Source organism: Setaria italica, chromosome VIII (genome assembly GCF_000263155.2).
Source record: "Setaria italica strain Yugu1 chromosome VIII, Setaria_italica_v2.0, whole genome shotgun sequence".
Lineage (NCBI taxonomy): Eukaryota > Viridiplantae > Streptophyta > Magnoliopsida > Poales > Poaceae > Setaria > Setaria italica.
In genome coordinates, this window is record NC_028457.1 from 3,307,723 (window position 1) to 3,331,882 (window position 24,160).

Sequence of the window (24,160 nt, forward strand, 5' to 3'; positions counted from 1 at the left end):
CATTGCACTCGGGTGGAGCAACAATGGCATGAAAGTAACCAAGAAAATGGTGGAAGATTACCTATAGGGATGGAGGAAGATGTCATACAAGTTGTAGAAGTGGAAGAGTGGAGGATACCTTGAGACACCCCCCATTTCTCAGTTACAAGCCATTTGCCTCATGCTCCGTAAACCCCTGCCCAAAAATTAGCATCCACCCCCACCCTCGGCCAATGACACCGACGACGGATCTGGGGAGACCGGCGGCAGCAGCACTGCAAGCAGATCCTCAAGGGTCAGTGGCAGTGGTGGTAGTGGTGGTGGTGGTGGACATGCTTCTTCTACCCGATCTAGGGAGGCCAGCGGCAGTGGTGGTGGTGGACATGCTTCTTCTAGCTAGCCGATCTGGGGAGGCCGGCGGCACCGGTAGTGGTGGTGCACATGGCACTACTAGCCAACACCGGGAGACCAGTGGCGCCGGCTGGCATACCCAACCCCCGAATGCCCCAAGCAGGTAGCAACCGAGGGAGGCTGACGATGCCCAGGGCCATGGTCGATCCCTAGTGGAGCTATTGGCCATGCGTGCCAACCTTGAGATCATCAGCACGACCATCATCATCTTCGATGGGAAACGAGACCAGATCATCTACAAGGAGGAGCGAGGAGAATAGGTATATATATCATGTCCATGTATTGTTATGGTATTATTGATCCATATGAATTATTCACATATACGAGCAATATTAATAAAACTATATATGCATGAGTGTAGGGAATGGTCAATTTGGTGCTGACTGGACCCTACACAAGCATCACGGCATATGGGTGCTTCTCCCTCAAAATTGACATCCCAGTCATCACTCCCATCATATGGGAATGGGATTGCTATGACCCGGCGTACGCCTCCAAAGTTGATGAACCATCCGTGATCCAAAAAATCGGCGACATAGCTGAGTTGACCTACACGGTGATGTCCAATGCCATGGAGGCCACTATGCAGGTCATGCTGCGTCTCAAAGATGGGTGCATCCCTATGGACATCCATGGTAAAATCATCGTGCGCATCGACAGCTTGGAAGTCCCAAGCGTCCTCTTCAACCATACACACCAGGAAAGGCGGACCTCAATATTGAAACTTCCAGAAACCAAGAGGCCAAGCATTTGGATGTTGATCTCCACTTGACCAATAGACTTCCTAGTAAAAGTTTTAAAGTTGACGGCGACAAAGTTGAAGTGAATGTCACCTGGTACCCAAAGGTAAAAATTGTTCCCTCCGTTCCAAATTGTAGGTCATTTTAACTTTTCTAAGCTATGAATCTAGAAAAAAACAAAACGACCTACAATTTGGAACAGAGGGAGTATTTAAGAGATTGGTGAGAACACTAGTAGCTTGCGCCAACACTCATGACATTCATCATCACTTTCCTTGTTCCTAATTTTTTCCCACTAAATTCTCTCATCCGGCACTGCAAGTCGAAACGTCCAATTAGTGTACACCAGAATCATAACCGATCTGTGTCGCCTTCTCGCCGACCACCCGGACCCCAAGGATATATCTTGGATGGCCTCCATGGCTCAACCCCCCTTCTTCCACCCGAGAACACCCACTGCTCGCCAAGATGCTGCACGGTGAAAGACAGCCGTCGGCGAGGTGGCTTCACGTCAAGCTGCAAGCCACCGACGACGAGACAACCCTAGCTGTCCGTGGTGACAACGTCCGCGTCCTGGGCTTCAGGAACCAGAACGGAGTCTGGTTCAAGCTCGGCGACCCACAGATCAGAAGCGACACCATGATTCTCCCACCGAAGTACAACTCGGTGCTCCTGAACATCAGGAACAAGGAGAGGGTTGTCAGTGCACTGAACTCCGGGAAGTTGGGCAAGAGCTTCACGACGTCCACCGTGCGCGTGCTCTCACGCTTCCCAGAGCATGTGGCGAATGGTGTGGACACCCGGATGGCGCCACTAGTGGGGCTCAGCATCATTGTTTGCTAGTCCGCGAGGTGGGACGCCTTCCCAGCTGGCTGGAGCAACGGCACAGGATTCACCAAGAAACTGATGGATTACATGGAGAATTGGGGGTGCATGTCAGGGGCGCTGCTGGAGTGGATGGATCGCAGCTACCAAGGGTGGATCAGAGATCGAGAACTGAAGAGGATCGGAATCAAGAAACCAAGAGATGCGTTACGTGTGGTTCACCTCGTGCCAATGAAGGTCCGATCCAGAGGAGACAGAGGACTATTCCACATTTTTGTTTAACGTTATAATGTGCTAAAATATCAATTTTTCATTATGTTTGTGGAAAATGCGTGAAGGCATTTAAACGGGTCAACCCAAGTCAAAATTTCCTCCAATTCGAAACTGGAAAAATAATTTATGCATTAAATACAAAGGGCACGTGCCATGCGTGCGATGAATTTTATTTCGAATTTTCATTGAAGTTTTCCAACTGTTTATAACATAATAAAAATAGAAAAGCTATTTTACAAGATCCTAGTAGGGCTAAAACGTAGCCGCCGCCCAGTCTGCCAACAACCACCACACAACACCAACGTGAACTAATTGGGCCTTAGCCCAACATGGCCCGGCGCCACCCCGTGTTGCTACCCTGCCTCAATCCCTCATCTCCTCCAAAGCTGACAAGCAGGGGCCACCCCAGTACCCCACCAGATCCCTCTCCCACCGCCAACGCCTAGCATCGGCTCCACTGACCGCCCATGCGCCGCGCTGTGAGGGCCACCCGCAATGGTAAACGCGGGCTCTCTCTATAATGTCTAGGTGGCACTGCCAGCTCAGTTTGCAGATAGCCCAAACGGCAATAGCTCCAACAGTTCATCTTTAAGCAAACTGCCCCAAACAAGTGTGGGTCCCGCGTGGTAAATTGTTTTACTCGTTTAACTCATCTTCTCCGTCTCATCTTGGCACAGATTGCCGCCGGTTCAGCCCGTGGCGAGGTGCTGGGAGTGGTGGCGGACCAACAACTCGTCGCACCGGCTCGTCAGCAGCTCTTTAGGAGCATCTTCTACGGGCTGTTTGCCAGGCATGCATGGCTGGTCGCAGAAGCTGCTCTCCAGGGAGCTGGCAGCAGATCGATTCTTACAAGTTGCAAGCAGATTCTTCTGTTGATTTCGATGCATAGCTCCAAATTTGCAGTCGTCGTCTTCCACGGGGTGAAGGATGTGGTGTCTACCGCAATGCCAGGGGCGCAGGCGGCCGTGCTCCACCTCGCGTCGGTGGCTGCGCCACGCCTCCACCGCGCCGCCTGCCACCCCCCGCTTTCATCCGCACCGACGGCAGTGCTGCGTCTCGCCCCCGCCGGCAGCTGCGCATCTCCTCCTTGGCTCCTCGCGCTTTGACGGACGCGCTCTCGTAGCCGCGCCCCTCCACGCACGGCGACCGAGCCCTCCCACGTCGCCCGTTCCCGGCGGCGCCGCGTTCACATCCACCACTGCAAGGCGCGGCCCTGGGGTCCGCAACGGCGGCCATGCGCGCCGCCTTCGCTCGCGCTAGTGGCCGCACGCCCGCGCCGAAGTCTGCAGCAAGCCAGCAAGATCCCGCGAGACCATGCGGGTGGGGCCCGCGGCGTGGAATCGCGTGCCTAACGAGTAACGAGTGTCGCTGGGTCTGTCCACGTTTTTCGGCCTCTTCGCTTCAGCTTATTCAGTCGGCTTATCAGCCACCAAACAGTGTTTTCCTCTCACAACAAATCAGCCGTTTCAGTTTTTCAGCCGGCTTACAAGCTGAAGCGAACAGGCCCTTTTTCTCTCTCCGACGTGGCCACGCTATCGCATGCTCCTATCGGCCCGTTGGCCATGCCCTGTGGTGGCGTTTGGTTCACTTTGCTTATTTTTAGCACGTGTCACATCGAATATTTAGATACTAATTATGAGTATTAAACGTAGACTATTTACAAAACTCATTACATAAGTGGAGGCTAAACGGCGAGATGAATCTATTAAGTCTAATTAATCCATCATTAGCAAATGTTTACTGTAGCAACACATTGTCAAATCATGGACTAATTAGGCTTAATAGATTCGTCTCGCCGTTTAGCCTCCACTTGTGTAATGGGTTTTGTAAATAGTCTACGATTAATACTCCTAATTAGTATCTAAACATTCGATGTGACGGGTGCTAAAAATAAGCAACCGAAACCAAACCAGGCCTGTGATAGTTACATATGGGCCCGGTGGCCATGCCCTGACTGTGATAGTTTAGCGTGAGGATGCTGGTGGGCCCGGAGACCAAATGGCAATTGTCTACGGATTCGATAGCCATCCACCTCGGATTGCGAACCTAATTTTCATCATAAGGATTTGTAAAAATACATTCAGGTTTATGGAATACGCATCAATCTTCGTGTAAGGATTTTCTAAAAGTTTGAAGATAAGGATTCCGTAAATGTTCAGATACAGATACTAGGAGAACCGGATGGATAAAATCGGGCAGAGGATCAGGAGGAGCGATTACCAAATTTCCTATAGTTTTCATTCACCTAGTGCATGTTAGGGTTCATTTGATGGACTAAAATTAAAATTTAGAACTTTAGCTGGCTAGAATTAGACATCTAAAGGATAAAATTTTAGTGGGAGGATATTTTAATCTTTTACCATTCTTGTCTGAAATTAGCCCCCGTTAGCTGGGTTTGGAGGACTAATGAACTAAAATTTAGTTTGGGGTTGGTAATTTTTAACCCTCCTATTTGTATCATCATGGGTTAACTCTCTTAGGGTGCTTTTGGCAGAGCTCCCAAAGCTGATTCTTTGCTGAATCCAGCAGGACCTCTGCTAAACAGTTTTTCAGAGAGAAGTGATTCTCTGCTGATTCTGTGAAGTGATTCTCTGAAATGAACTAAAAGGCTGGGAGCTTAAAAAAGTAGCTTCTCCTAATTCTGTGAAGTGATTCTCCATTTGTCGGTGTTTTATACCCGTCAACCTACTGAGGGTATCCCGAGGTAGTAGATTGGTTGGTGGGGGATCGTCGGACCTGGAACTTGACGGTAAAAGCGAGGACACGAGACACGGATTTATAGATGTTCGGGCCACCAATGTAGCATAATACCATACGTCCTGTTTGGGATGTTGTATATCGCACCCTGCGCTTGGGTGTTGTTTTGCCTTGGTTTAGGCTTGAGGATTTGGTCCTCTGTTGTGGTTCTATGAGGTCTTCGCCTACCGATCTAGGGACTCCTACCCTCCTTTATATACTCAGGGGGCATGATTATTAGTCGGTTACAAGGTAGGAGTCCTAGTAGGATTACATGGTATGAGTCATAGTAGGATTACAGAGAAGTCCTAGTAGGAGTCCATTTTTTTCCTTCCTTGCGGGTACCGGGGAACTATCCCTGACACCATCCTGATTTTAAGAGTTTATGTTAGACAATTATTTTCAGCTACAAAATTATTTCTCTCAGAGGATCAGCTCTCAGAGAGAATCAGAATCAGATGGAACACTAAATTTTAGCACCGGATCCAAACATGATCTTAATTTGGTCATCAAACAGTACTCCAAAGCAGTGACCACATATTTGCTGAAGAAACAGTGGTCGTCGGTCTCCTTCCCGCTTGACTTTGCAGTTGACACGAGTACACATGTGCTCTGAATTTGCGTTTTGTAATAAATTCATACTCTTTGGAATCTCTGATCAGTTTTTTCCTTGGTGCAATCTTCCCCAACCTTTTCTAGCTCATTTCTCCTTTCCCTTGAAATATTTATCGAAATTGCTGGCTTGTAAAATATAGCCAGCAGAATTGAATATTACTCCTCTTCGTCAATGTGTTTGAAGTTTTGGCCAATCTCTAATCTTTCTTTTAGAGAAAAGAAAACACTGTTTGTTAGGACCATAAGAAAAAATCATGGATGCTGTCCAGTAGAAATAGCGGCAAAGGTAAATATTAGAGATATGTTGTGCTCTACATACGAAGATTGAACAGCACTAGACTATGATAGTGAGCATGGACTGCCTCGCAAATAAAATCCTACGGGTTGAATATGCAGATGGACCATATGAAAAAGTTAAAATGGACTAAGATTTTTGTGAGATGGTGAATGTTTTATTGGAACCTAGCGAAGGAAAACCACACGAGAAAATCAAGGGCACTTAGTGTTTTCTATGACTATCATGGGCACAATATGTGGCCACGCTAAACAAAAGAACATTTCTTTCTTGGACACAAGATGGCAGCATTGGCAAAGTGATATCATGGAGATCCACCACTATGAGCAGTGAAAACTGAAAACAAGACTCCCTGCCTAAACTTTCAGATAATGCATGTCACCTTCATGGAATCATGGGCACCAACAACCCATTACCAATGTAAAACATTTGAATCCAGCACTGAGCAGGTAAAAAGGAAGATCACTACAAAATGTTCTAATACCAAACCCAGTTGAATCTCAAAATTCCACAAGTGAATAGTTTCATTTTCCCTACCAACACAAGAACATTGCTCACAAATTGTAGCTTATATAAGCACATGACCACACGCCATGCACGATGCAAAACCCAAGTGATCTGCCAACATGGCGCCAAGAACAGCCTCCACGCATGCGGAAGCACTCAGGGTATCATACGTGGTGGCGCTCACCATCGCGTTGCTCGCGCCGTGCTGCGTGGCATCGTCGAGGTCGCTGCTGCTCTCCTCCTCCTTTGCCGATGCGCCGGAAGGCAGCCAAGCTGCCGCCCCGGCGCCGGCGGTGCTGGAGTCGCCGCCGGTGGATGATATAATCCCACCGATGCCATCGCCGGAGTCTGCCCCTTTAATGCCCGAATCCCCGGCGCCGGCGGTGCTAGAGCCGCCGGCTGCGGATACAGCCCCGCCGCTGCAACCGCCGGAGCCGGCCCCCGTCGCCGCCGCGCCGCCGCCGTTGAAGGGCTCCCACGGCCAGCACGGGAAGAAGAGCAAGCACGGCGACCACGACAAGGCGCCGTCGCCCAAGGCGAAGAAGCACCACCCGAAGGCGCCGCCCAAGCACCACGGGCGCCACCACGCTCCTCCGCCGGAGCCGGACATCTCGCCACCCGCGCCGCCGGCGGAGTCGCCGGACGACGGGCAGCCACCGGCCGCGCCGGGGCCGGATGGACCGCACGCCCAGAGCCCGCCGTGGCCTTTCCCGTGGCCGCACCCGGGGCCAGGGGGCAAGTGGCCCCCGCTGCCTCCATTCCCGTTCCACCCGCCGCCGGCCCCCGCGTGGCCGTGGCCGCACAACCCGTGGCCGCCGCTTCCCCCGTTCCACCCGCCGCCGTTCCCCGGGCCGGGCGGCAAGTGGCCGCCGCTGCCCCCGTTCCCGTTCCACCCGCCGCCAACTCCGGCGTGGCCGCACCCGGGGACAGGGGGCAAGTGGCCGCCGTTGCCACCGTTCCCGTTCCACCCGCCGCCTCTCCCGGCGTGGCCGTGGCCGCACCCGGGCAAGCCGTGGACGCCTGCCCCGCCGTCCTTGCACGGCAATGATGGCGTCCCATCGACGACGGCGCAGCAGAAACCCGAGAACTGACGCGCATGCGCGTGCTCTCGGCCTCCAAGCTTGGATGATTGCTAGCTGCAACTACTCCAGGTAACAGTACAGGAGTGATAACAATAAATTTGTGTTTCAGTAGGACGAGAGATTTGTGAGTCATTCATGATGGTTTGGTAATTTGTAACCGCTCAAGAGCCATTCATGAATAACCGCTCAAGAGCCATTAATGAATATTGACATGAATAAAATCACGCGACAGATTCAACGTTTCCGTGGCGAATTTAAAGTTGTTTATCACTTGTGTTTTGCCATGGTTACCAATTTGAACAGAACTGCTCAGGTGATCATGAACTCAGGGCGTTCTGTACTTGTCTGTAGCAATAGCATGCGGGAGCGAGTGGTGTGGAGTGGCATGCATGGCACAAGCATTTCCACAATGGGCCGAGTTTCAGGACTTGGGCCGGACTGTACTCTAATGCGTTCTTCAATTTCTACCTGGGCTTGGAGCGTCGATTGAGAGAGAAGGCCCAGGCATGGCTGGTTCTGCACGTGCTGTTGCACTTGGGAAGAACGTGTCGGTGCACGTACTGCATTGTGCATTTGACTCGTTGGCAGACTGACAGTAATTCGTCGTAGACAAGACAGCTATACCGTGTATCGCACTGCTACGTGACCGTGTCTAATTAACTGGCTGACGACCAGGTCAATCTGAGGGTCAGAGTATTTAATTTGACCGGTCAATAACCCCAGCTGCACGTCAAGCTTACATAAACCTGGCGGTTATTTCGCCACAGATGGCACTGTCACCGCAAAAGTTACAGTGCTCTTTACGGATTATACTGTATTCAAATCAACCTTCTGACCGGTATGTGTGGATAAAGGCATCCAAATCACTGTTACCGAACGCTGTCTTCCAGTATCCACAGGATGTTGACTCTGTAGTATGCATGTATGGATGGATGGATGGAGTGCGAGCATCTTTTTGAGGCCGAGGAATCACTAGCACCTTGTCTTGTTACAAAAAAAGGTTTCACTCTTTTCTCCTCTAAGATCCAAACGAACAGACTCAAGAGTCAAGAGCTCCTGACGCGACCCGTGGAAAAAGGTTGCCATATGATTTCTCATGGAAATGCAAGACCTGATTTTTTTTTTTGCTTGATAGATGGACAGGGCGATTAGCGTCACTAGCACCTTTTGTATCGGGTGGCGTGTCAAACCTGAAGTTAAGTGCACAGCAGGCAGTGAGGCAGATAATAAAGATTCCTGTATCGACAAAATTCTACTCGCAGCTGATGATATGTTAATAATGACATGATGCTGGGATGACGAAACATGATGTTACGGCACGAAAAAGATGCTCACCTTACCTGCGGCAGAGCAAGCAAATAAGTTGCTACAAGTCATCTCATGCTATGGCAGGTATAATTTTTGATGATATGGAACAACCTCCTCATGAGCTAAATTTTAATACTATGAGTTATTGTACTGTTATAATATTTTTTTCATATACGCAAATTAAAAAATTATATAGATTTACCAGATAACTTATAAGACAATTCATTGTACAGGTTATTTGTTGAGTCGTCTCAAAATTATGTGTCAATATATGAGGCCACGTATTAGATGATACCAATATACTCCTCCTGAGAGGAGGATATACGCCAGGTTTGTTAGGATGAAACATGTGATGCAAGCATAAACTGTCGTCAAAATCTTAAGGAGTGTTTGGATCCTTGAGCTAAAGTCTAATCCGTGTCACATCGAATATTCGGAGGCTAATTAGGAGGACTAAACATGAGCTAATTATAAAACTAATTACACACATGGAGGCTAATTCACGAGACAAATCTATTAAGGCTAATTAATCCATCATAGCACATGTTGACTATAGCATCACATTATCCAATCATGGACTAATTAGGAGATTTGTCTCGTAAATTAACCTCCATCTGTACAATTAATTTTATAATTAATCTATATTTAATACTCGTAATTAATCCGGACTAAAAACAAACACCATAATCTCTCAAAGGCATAAAAGTTGGTACGATTTTAAAGGATCGAGATCATCCGTAGTCCGTATGATGTGTACTCTATCTCGTAAAATCGTAACGAACTCGATCGGGTCCTCAGTGTCACAGACGCGGTCGTCTCGGGCTCTCGAGTCCCAGCTGACACGTGCGCGTGCTGCCTGTGGCTTTCGGCGCCGTGCGACACCTGCTGCGGGCGCCCGTGGGCCCCACCGGCTCCCACAGCAACCGGCAAAAGCCAGCCGCAGCCGCAAGACGCACCCTCGTAACGCAAAGCGGATCCTCCAACAGTCACCGACTACCGGGTCCTGCTCGTCCGACCCCACCCGTCATTCGGAGAGAAGGCCCACCGCCGAGCACCGGCGACCCGGACCCGGCGCGGCCCACAGCGAGCAGCTTCTTCCACGCGCGGGAAGTTACCGTTTCACCCCTCCCCGGGGAGTGATCGCCCCATTTCCACCGCCGCGTGCTCCACCGCTCTCCCTGCACCCTCCGCATACACCCGCAACAACCACCCACCGCTGAACCTCGCCCCGTGATTCGTGCGCGCTGGTCGGGCTCGTGCGCCCGGTCCACGCGGCGGTGAGCCGCGCCGCCCCCGCCGCTTCCGAGTCTGCCCCTGCAGGCCTGCACTACACCCTCCTCCCACCGCGCGACCGCGACGGCTCGACGCGCACCTACCCAACCCATCCCTCCCGGCATCCCCCCTCCTGCTCCGAGCAACACGCCCCCGCCTGACCTCCCCACTCCCCACTCCCCACGCCGCGCGCCACCGCAACCGCCTCCCCCGCGCCGGCGTTGACCGCCGCTGACCGACAGACCGACCGGCCGACCGACCATGGACGCGCGCCTCCCCCCTCCGGCGCCGTCCTCCTCCTCCGTCTTCGGCGGCGGGGGCGGCGGCGGCCTCCCCGCGCGGGGGCACCACCGGCGGGCGCACTCGGAGACGGTCATCCGGCTCCCCGACGCGGACCTCCTGCTGGACCCGGACGCCGACTTCGGCTTCTCCGACATCGACTTCCCCTCGCTCTCCGACGACTCCCCCGCGGCCTCCGACCCTACGCCCCAGCCACAGCCCCCGCCGCCGGCCCAGTCGCTGCAGCAGCAGGCGGCGCAGGCGTCGTCGGCGCAGAGGCCGCCGAGCGGGGCGCACATGCGGAGCCTCTCCCTCGACGCCGCCTTCTTCGACGGCCTCTCGCTGCAGGGCGGAGGGGGAGGAGGCGGCGTCGCGGGGCACAAGAGGAGCGGCTCCATGGACGGGGCCACCTCGCCGTTCGAGGGCGAGTCCGCGCCCCCGGGCGTGCTCCCGGACTACGCCAAGAAGGCCGTCCCCGCCGAGAAGCTCGCCGAGCTCGCGCTCCTCGACCCCAAGCGCGCAAAGAGGTGAGCTGTCTCCGCTGATTTACCGGTGCTCGAGAAGCTCGATCGATTTCTAGGGTGTTATCTTGTCCTGTGCTTCGTTATTAAATAAATCCTGGTTTCGAGATTCGTATACTTGTCGTGCTTTAGAGTTTGCAAGTCTCGAATTGAGGTGTAATTTGTGGTTAAAATTGCGGCTCCGTGGTGTTCCCGTGTGTGTAGGATCCTGGCGAACCGGCAGTCGGCGGCGAGGTCCAAGGAGAGGAAGATCAAGTACACAAGTGAGCTGGAGAGGAAGGTTCAGACGCTGCAGACGGAGGCCACCACGCTCTCAGCACAGCTCACGCTTCTTCAGGTAAGGAATGATGCTCGGCTCCTTTGACCGGTTATGCTACAATAATATCTTCCACTGTCCATCCCAGCTCTGGAATCCGGGTTACCCTCAGAAAAGAAAAATATCAGCTTGTGGTTGGTGCGTACGAAACGTATGATTGCTTCAGCCAGCCCTAATTATTTGACTGGAGCTTGTCTCGTGCTACAAGCACCACAGATAAGCTATTATTTTATACGATCGCTTGGAATTCTTTGTTTTCCTGCTGTGCTGGACAAGTGTGGCAACGGACATAGCTGACTCAAACCCTGTGGCATGATATAATCAACTAGAGAAAACAAACAGTTGCCTTCAATCACATCCTCTCCTCATGATTGGTCACAATAATGGTTCACTATTTCTGGTTTTATCCATTTCACTCAAGTAACATGGCTCATGCCTTCTCATTACTAGAGTTTTTTTTATGTTTTGTGAGGATTTTCTTGAAATCGAACTACATCCTAATTATTAGGATTAATAAGAATTCTCATTGCTGGTTCATGGATAAAATTTTCCTATGCCACATGAACTTTAGACATTCTGTTATTTATGCATTTGTAAACTATAAGGTATCAATCAAACTAGGCATTCTATGGATATTTGAACTTGGGGATTTTGAAAGTTCTTTCCAAGTTTCGAGTTGCTATTAGTGCATTTTGGTATCACTGATTGTCGTGTCATTCGTTTGAATTTAGTTTTCTTTTTAGTTACTTGTTATTTTTTTAGACGTAAATTTAATTTCTTCAAAACTCAATATTTATAGCCTTGCATTTGTCTGTCTTACCTTTCTAGTTTAGATGAACAATTTTTAGGATACATCCACCCAAGTTATGTTCTGTCTTTGCTGAAACCATCATGATTGGCTATTAGCAGAAAATATTACCCTCCAAGTTGTCTTCGTTTGCAAATTTCTTGCACATAATGAATTAGATTATGTAAGCTAGTACTCTTCAAGATTGATAACTCAGTACACTATTTTGTGATAGTCTACTGAAAAAAATTATGGATTGAAGTATTTCTCCAGAGGTATATATTGTACTAGGTATACTAGTAAGTGATGATTGAGTATATCTGGCTTCAGATATCCTCTATTACATTATGGATACTAGTTTTCCTTTCATCTTGTATGGTCCTCATGGATGCAGATACCTTGTCCAGGGCTCTAGGCTGTATAATCATTGGTGCTTGCAAATTATGTTGCATGAAGGCTGGAGTGAATATTTGAGAGTTGAGACCAAAAGGTCATTGAGTTGAGAGGAAACTTCTATTTTTTGCTGCATGATCTGGAGCAGAAGCTGATCCATGCAAGTGCAGTTGCATCTTGAATTCCTATATGGATTGTGAATGACATGCTAGTGGACATGTGAATTAATTGCCATGTTATCTGCAGCCAAGCGACAATGGCAGTAGATGCGTTGCAATAATTTTTGAACTTTCTATTTAATAATCTCTGCAAGGATTGTTTAGTTGATGTGACTACTGAAGGATTTATTGCACCTAAAAGTAGGGTTATAATGGAGATGCCTTTGTACTTGATAGGGGGTCATGTCACAAACAGATGCTCTGTCTGAAAGCTGAATTGATTGGAGATGTGGAATCAAATGGGGTTGGTGTTAGGCCGAAGCTTTGGTTTTGGTGGTCATGGATAGTAATCCTACATTTGTCTTTCTCCAAAAAAATTGGCCAGTTCTGGAAAGTTTATTTTAGCAGGAAAAAGATTGAAACAAAACGATGTTCTGAAAAGTTAAACCAGATCTAAAATTTGTTGGCCACTAAGACTATCTTTTTATGCTATTTTGGTATTTTCTGATTGGGCGCGATTTTAAATTATCGCTCCATTGGTGATCATGCAGAGAACAGTGTGTGGCTGATCTCCAGGCCTGTAGCTAGTGCGTTTCTTTGTTTTACTTTGGCGTTTCCTTATCCAATTTTTTTTGTGCCCTTAGTGTATGTGGTTCAGAACATTCTAATATTGTTTTCTTTATTCTGCTGAATGCAGAGGGATACCTCTGGTTTAACCACTGAGAACAGGGAGCTCAAACTCCGGTTGCAGGCCATGGAAGAACAAGCTAAACTTCGAGATGGTATGTCCTACTCTTCTTTGTGAAGCTCTTAAGCTACTGTCATAGAGGCCCAGAGGGAGACCGACTTTTTCCTGTTTCAAGAACATTACAAGACAACTGATATCAACCAATCAGTGATATCAGTTGACCTTGACTATCAAACAACCTGTTGAAACCCCTATTGTGTTTGGCACAGCTCTGAATGACGCCCTGAGAGAAGAAGTGCAGCGGCTTAAGATAGCCGCAGGGCAAGTCCCTAACATGAACGGAAACCCCTTCAACGGAGGACTACCACAGCAGCAGCAGCAGCAGCAGATGGCATCCTATTTCTCACAACCGCAGCAGATGCAATACTTCGGTGGTCACCAGGGCCAGCATCACCACCACCGAAACTCTTCAAACGGTGGTGGCCAGTCCCTGAGTGACTCCATGGATTTCATGTGAGGGGACTGGACTCAGGCTCCTGAGGCCGCATAACACCAACTGCAACTAAAGTACTGTAAAGGTAGCTGATGTATACCATATTCGTATGATATGTACCATTCTTATGCTAGCTAACTGTTCTTTGTACCATTAATCGAAAAGTCATATCCATGCATGACAACCCTATATCATCTCTTTGGTTTTGGGGGTTCAGATGCCTTGACTTCTTGACATGTTTGTTGCCTGTCGATGCTGCCCTGTAAAGATTGCTCCTATATAGTAGTGAATGGAATGGTTTTCCGGTTGAAACGCGTGTTGTTTCGGGTGGGTTGCTGGAAGACTGAACTGCTCAGGCCATTACATTTCCTGCGTACCTGATAACCTGAATGGCAAAGATGTCTCAGTGATGTAATCTGGGGCTGTGGAACTGGAAGGCAGCCAGCTGTGGAGGGGCTACCAGTTGCCGTCGGGATTGGAGTATGTTACCTTGGTGCCGTTGGCTTGACGGCATAAACGCTTGTCGGATGTCGACGTGATGTCTTCTTGTCCTACTCTTTACACATTGTTATATAAAATAAGAAGTCCATTTTGCTCTCCAGTTTTTCGCTTACAAGCTGAACCTGTTTTTTTTAGCAGAACTTATAGCTGTTTACAAATCAGTATTTGTTATTTTAGAAAAAAAAAATCAGTATTTATTTGCTTAGCACATCTCTGTGCATGCAACTTAGCATCCGGTGCTCTTTAGATTTTTCTACTGCTGAGTCGAGCTTCCGGTGCTAAGATCAAGCATCCGATGGAAGCCACGTAAGCACAGTGAGCTCGTTTTCTTTCACTTCTTTGTAGTCTCTGTTCCACTTTGCTTTCGTGCTTTTCTGAGGTCAAAGACCTACCGTGCTATATGATCTTGGTGATGCACTCATCCAGTCTTAATCTTTATTCACAATTCCAGTTTTTTTTTAAAGATCCAGAACATTTTAGGTGTCTAGCGTGTATTAATAAGAAGAGGAGAATTTACCCAATTTATAAGGGAAGCTGGGCCCAAAAATCATTGACATACCTACAACTACGCTACCTACAACTTTACCAATGATCAACACCGCAGCACCACTCAACTCAACAACAACATCTGACCGGTTAGATTGGGACATTAACACGGTCGTACAATTCCAATCCTTCACGATGGTTCTTTGATGTTTGGCACTTGTTGTTACTTCCACTGTGTGGAGTGTGGCATTAATAATTCATAACGCATCGTACAACATAGAGTTCATAACATATCACACCATACAAGACAGTTCACCGACACATACATATGGTTTTTATTAAATGGGATGCCGTGCAGCTTATATTCTATTATAAAACAGCAATCACCTACTTCCTCTATTTCAAAAACATAGTAAGATATATTTTGTTTCATTAGTACAAGACCTTGACCAACAATTACTCTATTAGTTGACGCCTGCGGAAAATTGTTGCTCAAACTTTTTGTATAACAAACCAAAAATACGCCATAGAAGAAAGAAATGGAGGGGGGTAACACACGGGAAATCAAATGAGAAGTGGCGATGAGGAGGAGGACGACGGTGCTCACAGGATCGGAGGGAGTGAGAGGCACCGGTGTCAGGGCCTCTCGCTCATTTATTCATGGTGTGTCGGCTGTACATCAACACAACGGCACTCACTGCATTCTTGTGCTTCTGGTGGCTGCCCGTTGGTGCATCATGCGCCTACTTGTCCGTCCCACGGCCATGCGTCTTCTCCATGGATTCAAGGAAGCTCCGCCATTGCTTGATCGCGTGATCCGCAGCCTGCATCCAAGACCAACAGAATGGGACCTTAATAACGAATTCGAATTCCACAAAAAAAGGGAAAAAAACGAATTCCTAGATCCATGCTGGACAGCAACCACGTACCAGGTATATGTGATGCTGCCTCGCCCGGTTGATGTCCCCCCGCATGCCGCCGGCGGCGAGGTCGCCTTCTTCCTGGCCCGACGACGGCAGGTCGTGGTCGAGCTTGCACCAGAGCTCGAACCGCTTGTTGATCCCGTCCAGGAGCTCGACGGCGCGCTTGCCGACGACCACCGACGTCCCGGCGTCCTGGGCAGAGGCTTCCTCGGCCATCTGCCTGTGGGCTTCCCGCACCATGGCGGCCATCGCCGGCGTGCGGAACCGGCCGGCTGCCGGCAAGCCTGTCGCCGCCGTCGCGCGCTGCATCTGGGAGCTCGACAGCCACGAGTAGACGCATCCAACACCCGATCCCTGCTTCAGGACGCCCACCATCGAGTCGACGTCCCTGTCGACGCCTCCCAAGTCAAGGAAGTTCCTCGGGGCTTCTTTCCACGACTCGTCGGACTTCTTGAACTCCTCCCACTTCCTCTGCAGCGAGCTCGCCGCGACGGCCTGCAAGACAGGGTCGTCGCCGCCCTTCCCGTGGACGGCGCCGCCGGCCTCCTCCTTCAGGACCTGGAACTCCTTGAGGACGCCCGTGAGCAGGTCCGCCACCTTGGACCGGACCATCTGCTGCAGGGCCACCGGGTGGGGAGGGCATGGGTTCGCCGGCGGCGTTTGGCTGTCGGCGGCGTGGACTGGGAGCGACGCCGAGCAAGTGTCGGTAATGGAGGTCGACGGCCTGCCGGTGCCGCCAGGCACATCCTTGTACGTGACACCGGCAGTGATCCCGTTCAACGTCGTGTAGTAGCCTCGCGGCCAACTGCCGGTACGGTAGGAGAAGTGGACGACGAGGTCCTTCACCTCGCCGGCGTAGAGCGTGCCGATCAAGACGCCTCCGGATGGGCCCCGGAGCGTGTGGCCTCCGGCGTCGATCCTCGTTATCTGCAAGCTGCTTGACCTGATGTCGACGCAGGCGTCGACGGCGACGGCGGTCTTGAACCCGGCTAAGCAGACGGCCAACGCCTCCATGATCTCGCCGTAGTCGGCGATGGAGGAGTAGGTCCCGTAGGAAATCTTGGCGATGTAGTGCAGCGCCTTTGGGTCGTGAGCGTGGCACAAACCCAAGGTGTGGACTGGGTACTTCCGGAGGACGGCTCGGACGGGGTCGGTGGGGGCGATGCTCTCGTCGCTCCACTTGACTTGCTTGTCTACACCATCGGAGATGAGCACGATGAACCCTACACGCTTCTTATCCGCTCGGTCATCCAGGAGCTGTAATAACAGTACATGAGCTACTATTTCAATATTTGGTAAATACACATATAATAAGTTAAAACAGTAAAGGATCTGAAATTCAAATTGAAGTATTTTTAAAAGAAGTGATTATTAGTTCGTTCGCCACAAACCTTCACAGCATACTCCAAGCTTGGTTTGAAAGCAGTACCGTCGTCACCCTTAGCCACGAGCCCATCCACCTTTCTTTCCATGGCCATCCGACCACCGCCGGACATTTCCAGAATGCCGGTGGTATGGTCTTTGACGACCTGATCGTTGAATGCTACGACGGCAAGGCGGTCATCGTCGTCGAGCTGCCTCATCACGAATTTCATGGCATTTTTCAGCAGATCCAGCCTGCTTGTTGATGGCGTCTCATCTGTTGGAGATGATGCCGCCGGCCAGCTCATGCTGTGGCTAATGTTGATGAGCGTGACCAGGTCGATGGGGGCTTGGCTCTTCGTTGATGAGGGTGCTTCGACGCGCACCACTGCCGTCCCATTTAGTGTCAATTCGCGTGAGTAGTCTACCAGAAGGATAGGAGGGTTCATGGCAACGTTCACTCTGACTTTCTCGGCCGGAGTCATCTTGACCTGCATTCGCATTTTAGAATTGGAAGCAGGATATGAATTTCTACTTTCGCTGCTACTATACTCGGTAAAGTAAACAAGTAAGTGGTGTGTGCAACCAAATCTTTTAAACTTAGGATACATGTAAAATTGTTGAGCAATAACTATATATTTGGGAGGGTCAGAGGACAACATATTAAATAAATAAATATGTTTAAAGAACAGGCGTTTATATGCTAGCACAAAGGAAAGAATGGGAGAAAGTTTACAACAAATTTCATCCATGTGGGAAGTATCCATTTATGGCGTGTTTGGCAGCACTCCACTCCAAATTTTTTACTCCACTTCACCAACTCCACTCCACCTCAGCTCCACTCTACCAACTTTAGAAAAATATTGGAGTCATCCATATGTTTGGCAAGAAGCACAGATCCAGCTCCAAAAACAGAATGTCTTGTTGTGAAAAGTCTATTATTCCCTTGAAAAGGGACCCGCGTGTCAGTCTCCTTTTATTTCTATCCTCTCTTCTCTCTCGTGAGTAGGACCCACATGTCAGTCCCTTCTTTTCCCTCCTCTTCCTCCTTTGCTCGCCCTCGCCAGCAACTCTGCACATGATTCCAGCACTCCATTTGCCTATTCTCAGGGGCTGCGCGGCCTTGGCAAGCGGCCCCGCAGCAGCACGAAGGCCATGCATGGCCGGAGGCGCAGGGGGTATTTGTGTAACGAGTGGCAAAGGTATCTGTGTAACGAGTGATAAAGGTAAGTAAAGCTGTTTTTTCTGGAGTGGAGTGCTGCCAAACACCCTCTATATTTGCCGAGATTCTAGTCAGTTGTGTAAACGCTAGGCCATGGCATTAATGTGAATGGGTTTATATGCCCCCCTACCTCATATGAATAATTAAATAAGCACATATTACAAAGTCATATTTTAAACACTTCCTCCGTCCTAAGTTGCAGGTAATTTTGATTTTCTAACTTTGTTGATTTTGCTATGTATATATCTAGAAATATGTTATGTCTATATGCATAGCAAAAACTACAAATCTAGAAAAATCAAAACGATCTATAATTTGGAACAGAGCTAGTAGCTATTATCCATATAGCATGAAGTAAGAGTTAAAGAAATTCATAAATCGACAATACCTGCTTTCGAGTATGCCAGTTAACGGCGGCAGAAGGATCGGAGATGATCCGATCGCCTGTGTCCGGTAGTCAGGACGAGGCAAGAAGCACTGACAATTAGATCGATTTAGTGAACCAAGTACGAGTTTGGCAGTGAAGGCATTCTGCCCCTTGCGTCAGTCTTATATGGGACCGGAAGCACTAGAACGACATGTAGAGAAACAAAAGGAATCATTAGATCGAGCAAGCTAGATGCTTGAGTGAGTCACTCGGGCAAGCAAAGGTGACAAAGTACAAATCAGTTGAGACTTGAGACTCGATGAAAGAAAGGAATAGCTTCAAAGCATCAGCAGTAAATAATGCTAGATTCCCTAGTGTTCAGTTGTGCGTGAAGGAAAAGCACATATATTGTTTTTGCAATTGGCCATAATCCACCATGTTTACCCTCATCGCTTGATATAAAGTACCACAGTAATCAGACAAAAAGAAAGGAAAGCAAAAGAATGTCCATTATTGTCACTAAAAGATTAGCCCAAAATACATCTATATATGCTTTATATTACCGTTGTTGCCATTATAAAAAAATAATCTAAAATATTCCAATCTCTGCTTCAGTATTACGCTGAAAGGCATCGCTGCTTGTATCACACTATCACCTAGAGGAGGGAGGGGGCAGGAGTGATCTAAAAACCTTAGCCTGTTAAGGGAGTGTTTAGATCCCCGAGCTAAACTTTAGTACATGTCACATCGAATATTTAAATACCAATTAGGAGTATTAAACATAGTCTATTTACAAAATCTATTGCACAGATAGAGGCTAAACGGCGAGACGAATCTATTAAGCCTAATTAGTCCATGATTTGACAATGTGTTGCTACAATAACCATTTGCTAATGATGGATTAATTAGGCTTAATCGATTCATCTTGTCATTTAGTCTGCATCTGTGTAATTAGTTTTATAACTAACTCATATTTAATCCTTCTAATTAGCCTCCGAATATTCGATGCGCCACGAATTGAAGTATCAAACACCTCTAGAAGAAAAAAGAAACAAGAAGCCTAATTAAACAAGCCCATAGACAATTAGAACAGTGAGCCCAATTATATAAGCCCAGACATAACGCGCCATCACTTGGAAAATATATTTATACAGTCAGCCAGCGCAAACCCAATGCAGGCCACCTACGACGGAAATAAGCCCAACTATTTTGAGCCCATGATCGTTGCACCGAAGACGTCGACACGTGTCCTCCTCGGCCCATCCACCCGTCACCCGCTCAGCCGTGCCCCTCCCCGTCTCCGGCGCGCGCCGAGGCGGCGCTGGAGGCCGGAGCAGATCGCTGGCCGCCGCGTCCCACCTCCGATCTGATCCCCTCTCCGCCAACCACCATCACCCGATCCGACGCAGCGCCGAGTCAGCCGCCGGCCATCGACAGGGGCAATTGGCATCTCGCCTTCTCCGACCTCCGACGCAGGTAGCCCGTCCGCCAATGCTTTCCACATGGAGATTCTCTCGTTTCGCGCCGCGTTCTCTCGTCTCGCGCTGGGTTCGTTGTCGCGGTACGGCGCGCACCGCGTGGCTCACGCGGTTGGTGGTCCGGCCGCTGGCCGCACGTGAGAAGACAGGAGTGGGGAGGGTGCTCCGCGCTCCCTGCTGCCGCCCGTCGATTGCCGTGCGGTTGCAGTTGCAGGTGCGAATCGAGCCGAATCGCACGCACAATCATGGAATTGTCGTTGCACTTCCTCATACGTAAGGGCTCACTACGTAAGCGAATCGCGCGGCACGATCATGGCATCTGTTCAAACCACGTGATTTATTTGTGACTGAATTCTTTGATCAAATCATGGGTAGATGCGTTACTACCTGGAATGGTCTTTTGATTTGTTTTGGGCGGAGGGATGGGGAAGGGTTTCGATTGATGAGCTGTTTTGATTTTTTGAAGCTGCAGAGAAAACATGCCACTCTGGCACTCTGTTTTTCTAATCTTCAGCGAAACCAAGCTAAAGTTTTCCCAGAACATGGTCCACATGATGTTTCTTCTCTAATCTTATAATCCGATCCTATTCTAGTCTTGAGTCACGAGTCATGGCCATAGCAACCGGAGGTAATCAGATAATCTGATTTCAACTTTGGAGTACGACTGACTTGGACCTTAGCTTGCTAATGCTTAGCAACTTGCTAGTCCTTTTGTTTTCAGTAGTTAGGCAGCTAGGTTATGCAAGTGATTGTGACAATGTTCCTTTTCTTACCACCCCTTTCCAAACTTCAATATGTTTCTGCTTCTTCGTAGCCGTTGAAATTTTTTCCATCATCTTGCTAGGATCATCTTTCAATAATAGCCTAGCCTGCTGAAAGAGAAATCAAGCTGACTATGCATTGCCGTCCTTGGATCGTCGTGCTGCTCAAGCCTGATATTTCTTGGCGCTCAGTGTGCTAGGATGAAAAGTTAAGACAACCTATGCCTCATCTACATAAATGTTGACAAGCACAATTGCACAAATTGCTATTTACCTAGACGAGAAATAGGTTGTCTCCTACTCCTACTGCTGCTGCTTAATCCGTTTTACTTCTTGGAACTGATGTTGGAATCTTCACCAGGCTTTCGCTGAAGTTTCAGATTGGGATTATTTTATCCACCATTAGCTCATTTATCCTGCACCCTGTCACTCGTGGGGCCATGTGGAATCTTTTGTCCTCCCCTAGAAAATTTGTGTCCACAGAACAAACTAAGGGTAGCTGATGTAATTGTTGGAGACTAGATGAACTAACCAATGAAACAGCAATATAGAAATAGCATAGCCTTTAACATGTGCCAATCTGAAAGTGCCTTTTATTTTACATTTTTACGTAGAGGAAGATTGGCTTCTTGACTAAGAACTATGTTTTATCTTTGATGAAGGCACTACCAAGCAATGTAAACTACATTATTTTAACCTAGTTGCCTAACTGCTGGCATTGTGACATTCTACTTGCACCTGTTTCATATAAACCAAAAGGTACTGTGCAGTCTGTACTTGACTTGCCACTTGTTGATACATTTTTCAGTTGTTCATCATGTAACTTGTTCTGTATTAAGAATGATGATACTTTAAGGTACCTTCAGCCTTGCTGGTGATAAGGAGACCATACTGAGTTGATGCTGCCGAACACAAGCCAACAGGATGTTATGGTGCTGTTGTCTTCTGCTATTCGTTGACCCAAATTGATCTTTTCCATTCAACACTCCCACAAAAGGGTCTTTGGGGTACATATAGGCCAACCATGAGTAGGTAGCTTAGAAGCTAAGCGAAGCATCTAAAGAGCATCTAAGTAGATAAAGTGCACACAGGCACATAGATAGATAAATAGCACACCCGACACATACATGACTTAATCTATCAATCTCCCCCTAAGTATTGTGTGTCTTGAGCGGCAACTGGACCATCCCAATCCTAGAGCAGAGGTCCTGGAACTTGATCCTTCCAAGGGACTTAGTAAGAAAGTCGGTGAGTTGATCCGTGGTGTTGATGTAGTTCGTCCTGACACTCCCTTCCTCCAAGCAACCTCGAATGAAGTGGTACTTCACTCTGATGTGCTTGCTTCGCTCGTGGAAGATGGGATTATTCGCCAGAGCCAGAGCAGACTTGCTGCCCACCTTGAGCTCCACTGCTTCAGCGTTCTTGCCAAGAAGATCACCGAGCAGCCGAGCGAGCCAAAGAGCCTAAGTCAAAGCAGGAGAAGCAGCGATGTACTCGGCCTCACAGCTGGACAGAGCCACCACCTGCTGCTTGATCGATTGCCAGCTGACGAGGCACTTGCCAAGGAAGAAGAACATCCCGCTCGTGCTCTTGCTGGTGTCGATGTCGCCAGCGTGGTCGCTGTCACTGTAGTCGATGAAGTGTGCCGCCCTGGGACACCTCGGGTAGTGGAGGCCGTAGTCGAGAGTCCCCGCGATGTAGCGGAGGATCCTCTTGACGGCCTGCTGGTGCTCCATCGTTGGTCGCTGCATGAACCGACTGATGTAGCCGACGGAGAACGCCAAGTCCAGCCATGTGTGGGCGAGGTAGCGAAGGCTCCCCACAAGGCGCCGGTACTATGTAGCATCTACCTCCTCAGCCGTGCTGTCACGGCTCAGCTTCAGCCTCTCCTCCATCAGAGTAAGAGCCAGGTTGCATTCGGTGAGCCCACCCAGCTCAACGACCCGCTTGGCGTGGGCGGTCTATCGGAGTGTGATGCCGGAGTCATCCTGGTGCACCTCAATCCCCAGGTAGAAGGAGAGAGGCCCCAAGTCACTCATTTGGAACGCGACCTTCATCTCCTCCTTGAACGCTTCCACCTCCTCGTCCTTGGTGCCCGTGATCACCAGATCGTCGACGTAGATGCCCACTAGCAGGGCATTGCCTCCGTTGCCCCACCGGTAGATGGGCGCCTCGTGCGGGCTCTGCATGAAGCCCAGTCTTCAGGGTGGAATCCAGCTTGGCATCCCAAACTCGCGGTGCCTGCTGCAAGCCACAGAGGGTCTTGCGCAGGTGCAACACCTTGTCCTCCTTGCCGAGGATGACGAATCCCGGTGGCTGGTGGACGTAAACCTCCTCCTTCAAGTCGTCGTTGAGGAACGCCGACTTGACTTCCATGTGGTGGACGTGCTAGCGCCCCCTGGGCTGCCAGCGCGAGGAGCATACGCACGGACTTCATCCATGCAATAGGAGCAAAGGCATCATCGAAATCGACCCCCTCTTGCTGCACAAACCCGCGTGCCACCAAGCGAGTCTTGTGCTTGACAATAGCACTAGCTTCATCCTTCTTCAGCTTGTACACCCACTTAAGGGTGATCGCGCGGTGACCGGGAGGAAGATCAGCTAGCTCCCAAGCTCGGTTTTCTCAACAGCTTCCATCTCCAGCTTCATCGTGGCGCACTATGCCGCGTGTCTCTCAGCCTCAGCGAAGGAGCGAGGCTCGTCGTCATCGTATGCGAGGCGCAGCTCCACCTCCAAGTCATGAGGCACCAGTCCCGGCACCGGCTGGTCGCCGAGGATGTCCTCCACGGTGTGATACCTCGTCGTAGTACGCGTCGACATGGTCCTCGTTGTGAGAGAGCGGAGTGGCGAACTCCATCGGGCTATGCTCGTCGTGAGTTGGTGCTGGTGCAAGCATGCCCCCAAGAAGTAGCTGCCGGTGCAAGGGAGTGTGGCATGGCCGGCTGTGGTGGTGGCGGTGGAGAGCTTGTCGTAGCCAGAGTAGTACTCGCCGGAGTTAGTGGAGACCCGGGAACTGGGGTAGGCACGCTCGATGAAGAAGAGCTGCCCACTCCCCTAGCTCCCTTGAAGTGGATGTAGTCGACGGTGAAGTCTCCGTACGTCGGAGTCGAGCCGTCATCCACCATCTTGCCCCACGCCCAACCTCGCCCTTCGTCGAACACAATGTCGCGCGCCGTGCGCACACGTTGTGTCTCTGCGTCGAGGATGCGGTAGGCCTTCACCGCCTCAGCGTAATCGATGAACACCCCTGGGGTGCTCCTGTCGTCGAGCTTGCCGTCGAGCTTGCCGACGTGGCTCAGCTCCTTAACGTACGCGAGGCAGCCGAAGACACGGAGGTTTGCGACCGCCGGCTTGCGCCCATGCCAAGCCTCGTATGGTGTCA

At 49.7% G+C, this 24,160-nt stretch overlaps 3 protein-coding genes across 3 annotated transcripts; 2 read left to right on the plus strand and 1 right to left on the minus strand.

The window, feature by feature from the left end:
• Positions 1–6,491: 6,491 nt before the first annotated feature.
• Positions 6,492–7,704, plus strand: LOC101765372 (vegetative cell wall protein gp1-like). The gene has a single exon (XM_004980132.3). The coding sequence runs from the start codon at positions 6,501–6,503 to the stop codon at positions 7,470–7,472; it is 972 nt and encodes a 323-aa protein (XP_004980189.1). The 5' UTR covers positions 6,492–6,500; the 3' UTR covers positions 7,473–7,704.
• A 2,439-nt stretch (positions 7,705–10,143) lies between these two features.
• LOC101777244 (transcription factor VIP1) lies at positions 10,144–13,990 on the plus strand. The gene is made up of 4 exons (XM_004978695.4): positions 10,144–10,849; positions 11,048–11,180; positions 13,195–13,279; positions 13,455–13,990. Exons 1-4 carry the CDS (start codon positions 10,305–10,307, stop codon positions 13,700–13,702), a joined length of 1,011 nt encoding a protein of 336 aa, XP_004978752.1. The 5' UTR covers positions 10,144–10,304; the 3' UTR covers positions 13,703–13,990.
• Positions 13,991–15,003: 1,013 nt separating this feature from the next.
• Positions 15,004–18,691, minus strand: LOC101777664. Its single transcript, XM_004978696.2, has 4 exons — positions 18,561–18,691; positions 16,980–17,441; positions 15,595–16,845; positions 15,004–15,489 (listed from the first exon to the last, which is right to left on the minus strand). Exons 2-4 carry the CDS (start codon positions 17,433–17,435, stop codon positions 15,409–15,411), a joined length of 1,788 nt encoding a protein of 595 aa, XP_004978753.1. The 5' UTR covers positions 17,436–17,441; positions 18,561–18,691; the 3' UTR covers positions 15,004–15,408.
• Positions 18,692–24,160: the final 5,469 nt, after the last annotated feature.

Coding starts and splice junctions, on each gene's coding strand:
- LOC101777244 (XM_004978695.4), top strand. CDS start 10,305: ATGGACGCGCGCCTCCCCCCTCCGGCGCCGTCCTCCTCCTCCGTCTTC. Junction 10,850..11,047: donor GACCCCAAGCGCGCAAAGAG/GTGAGCTGTCTC, acceptor CCGTGTGTGTAG/GATCCTGGCGAACCGGCAGT. Junction 11,181..13,194: donor CACAGCTCACGCTTCTTCAG/GTAAGGAATGAT, acceptor TGCTGAATGCAG/AGGGATACCTCTGGTTTAAC.
- LOC101777664 (XM_004978696.2), bottom strand. CDS start 17,435: ATGACTCCGGCCGAGAAAGTCAGAGTGAACGTTGCCATGAACCCTCCT. Junction 16,846..16,979: donor GCTTGGAGTATGCTGTGAAG/GTTTGTGGCGAA, acceptor CTGTTATTACAG/CTCCTGGATGACCGAGCGGA. Junction 15,490..15,594: donor GGCAGCATCACATATACCTG/GTACGTGGTTGC, acceptor TCTTGGATGCAG/GCTGCGGATCACGCGATCAA.
- LOC101765372 (XM_004980132.3), top strand. CDS start 6,501: ATGGCGCCAAGAACAGCCTCCACGCATGCGGAAGCACTCAGGGTATCA.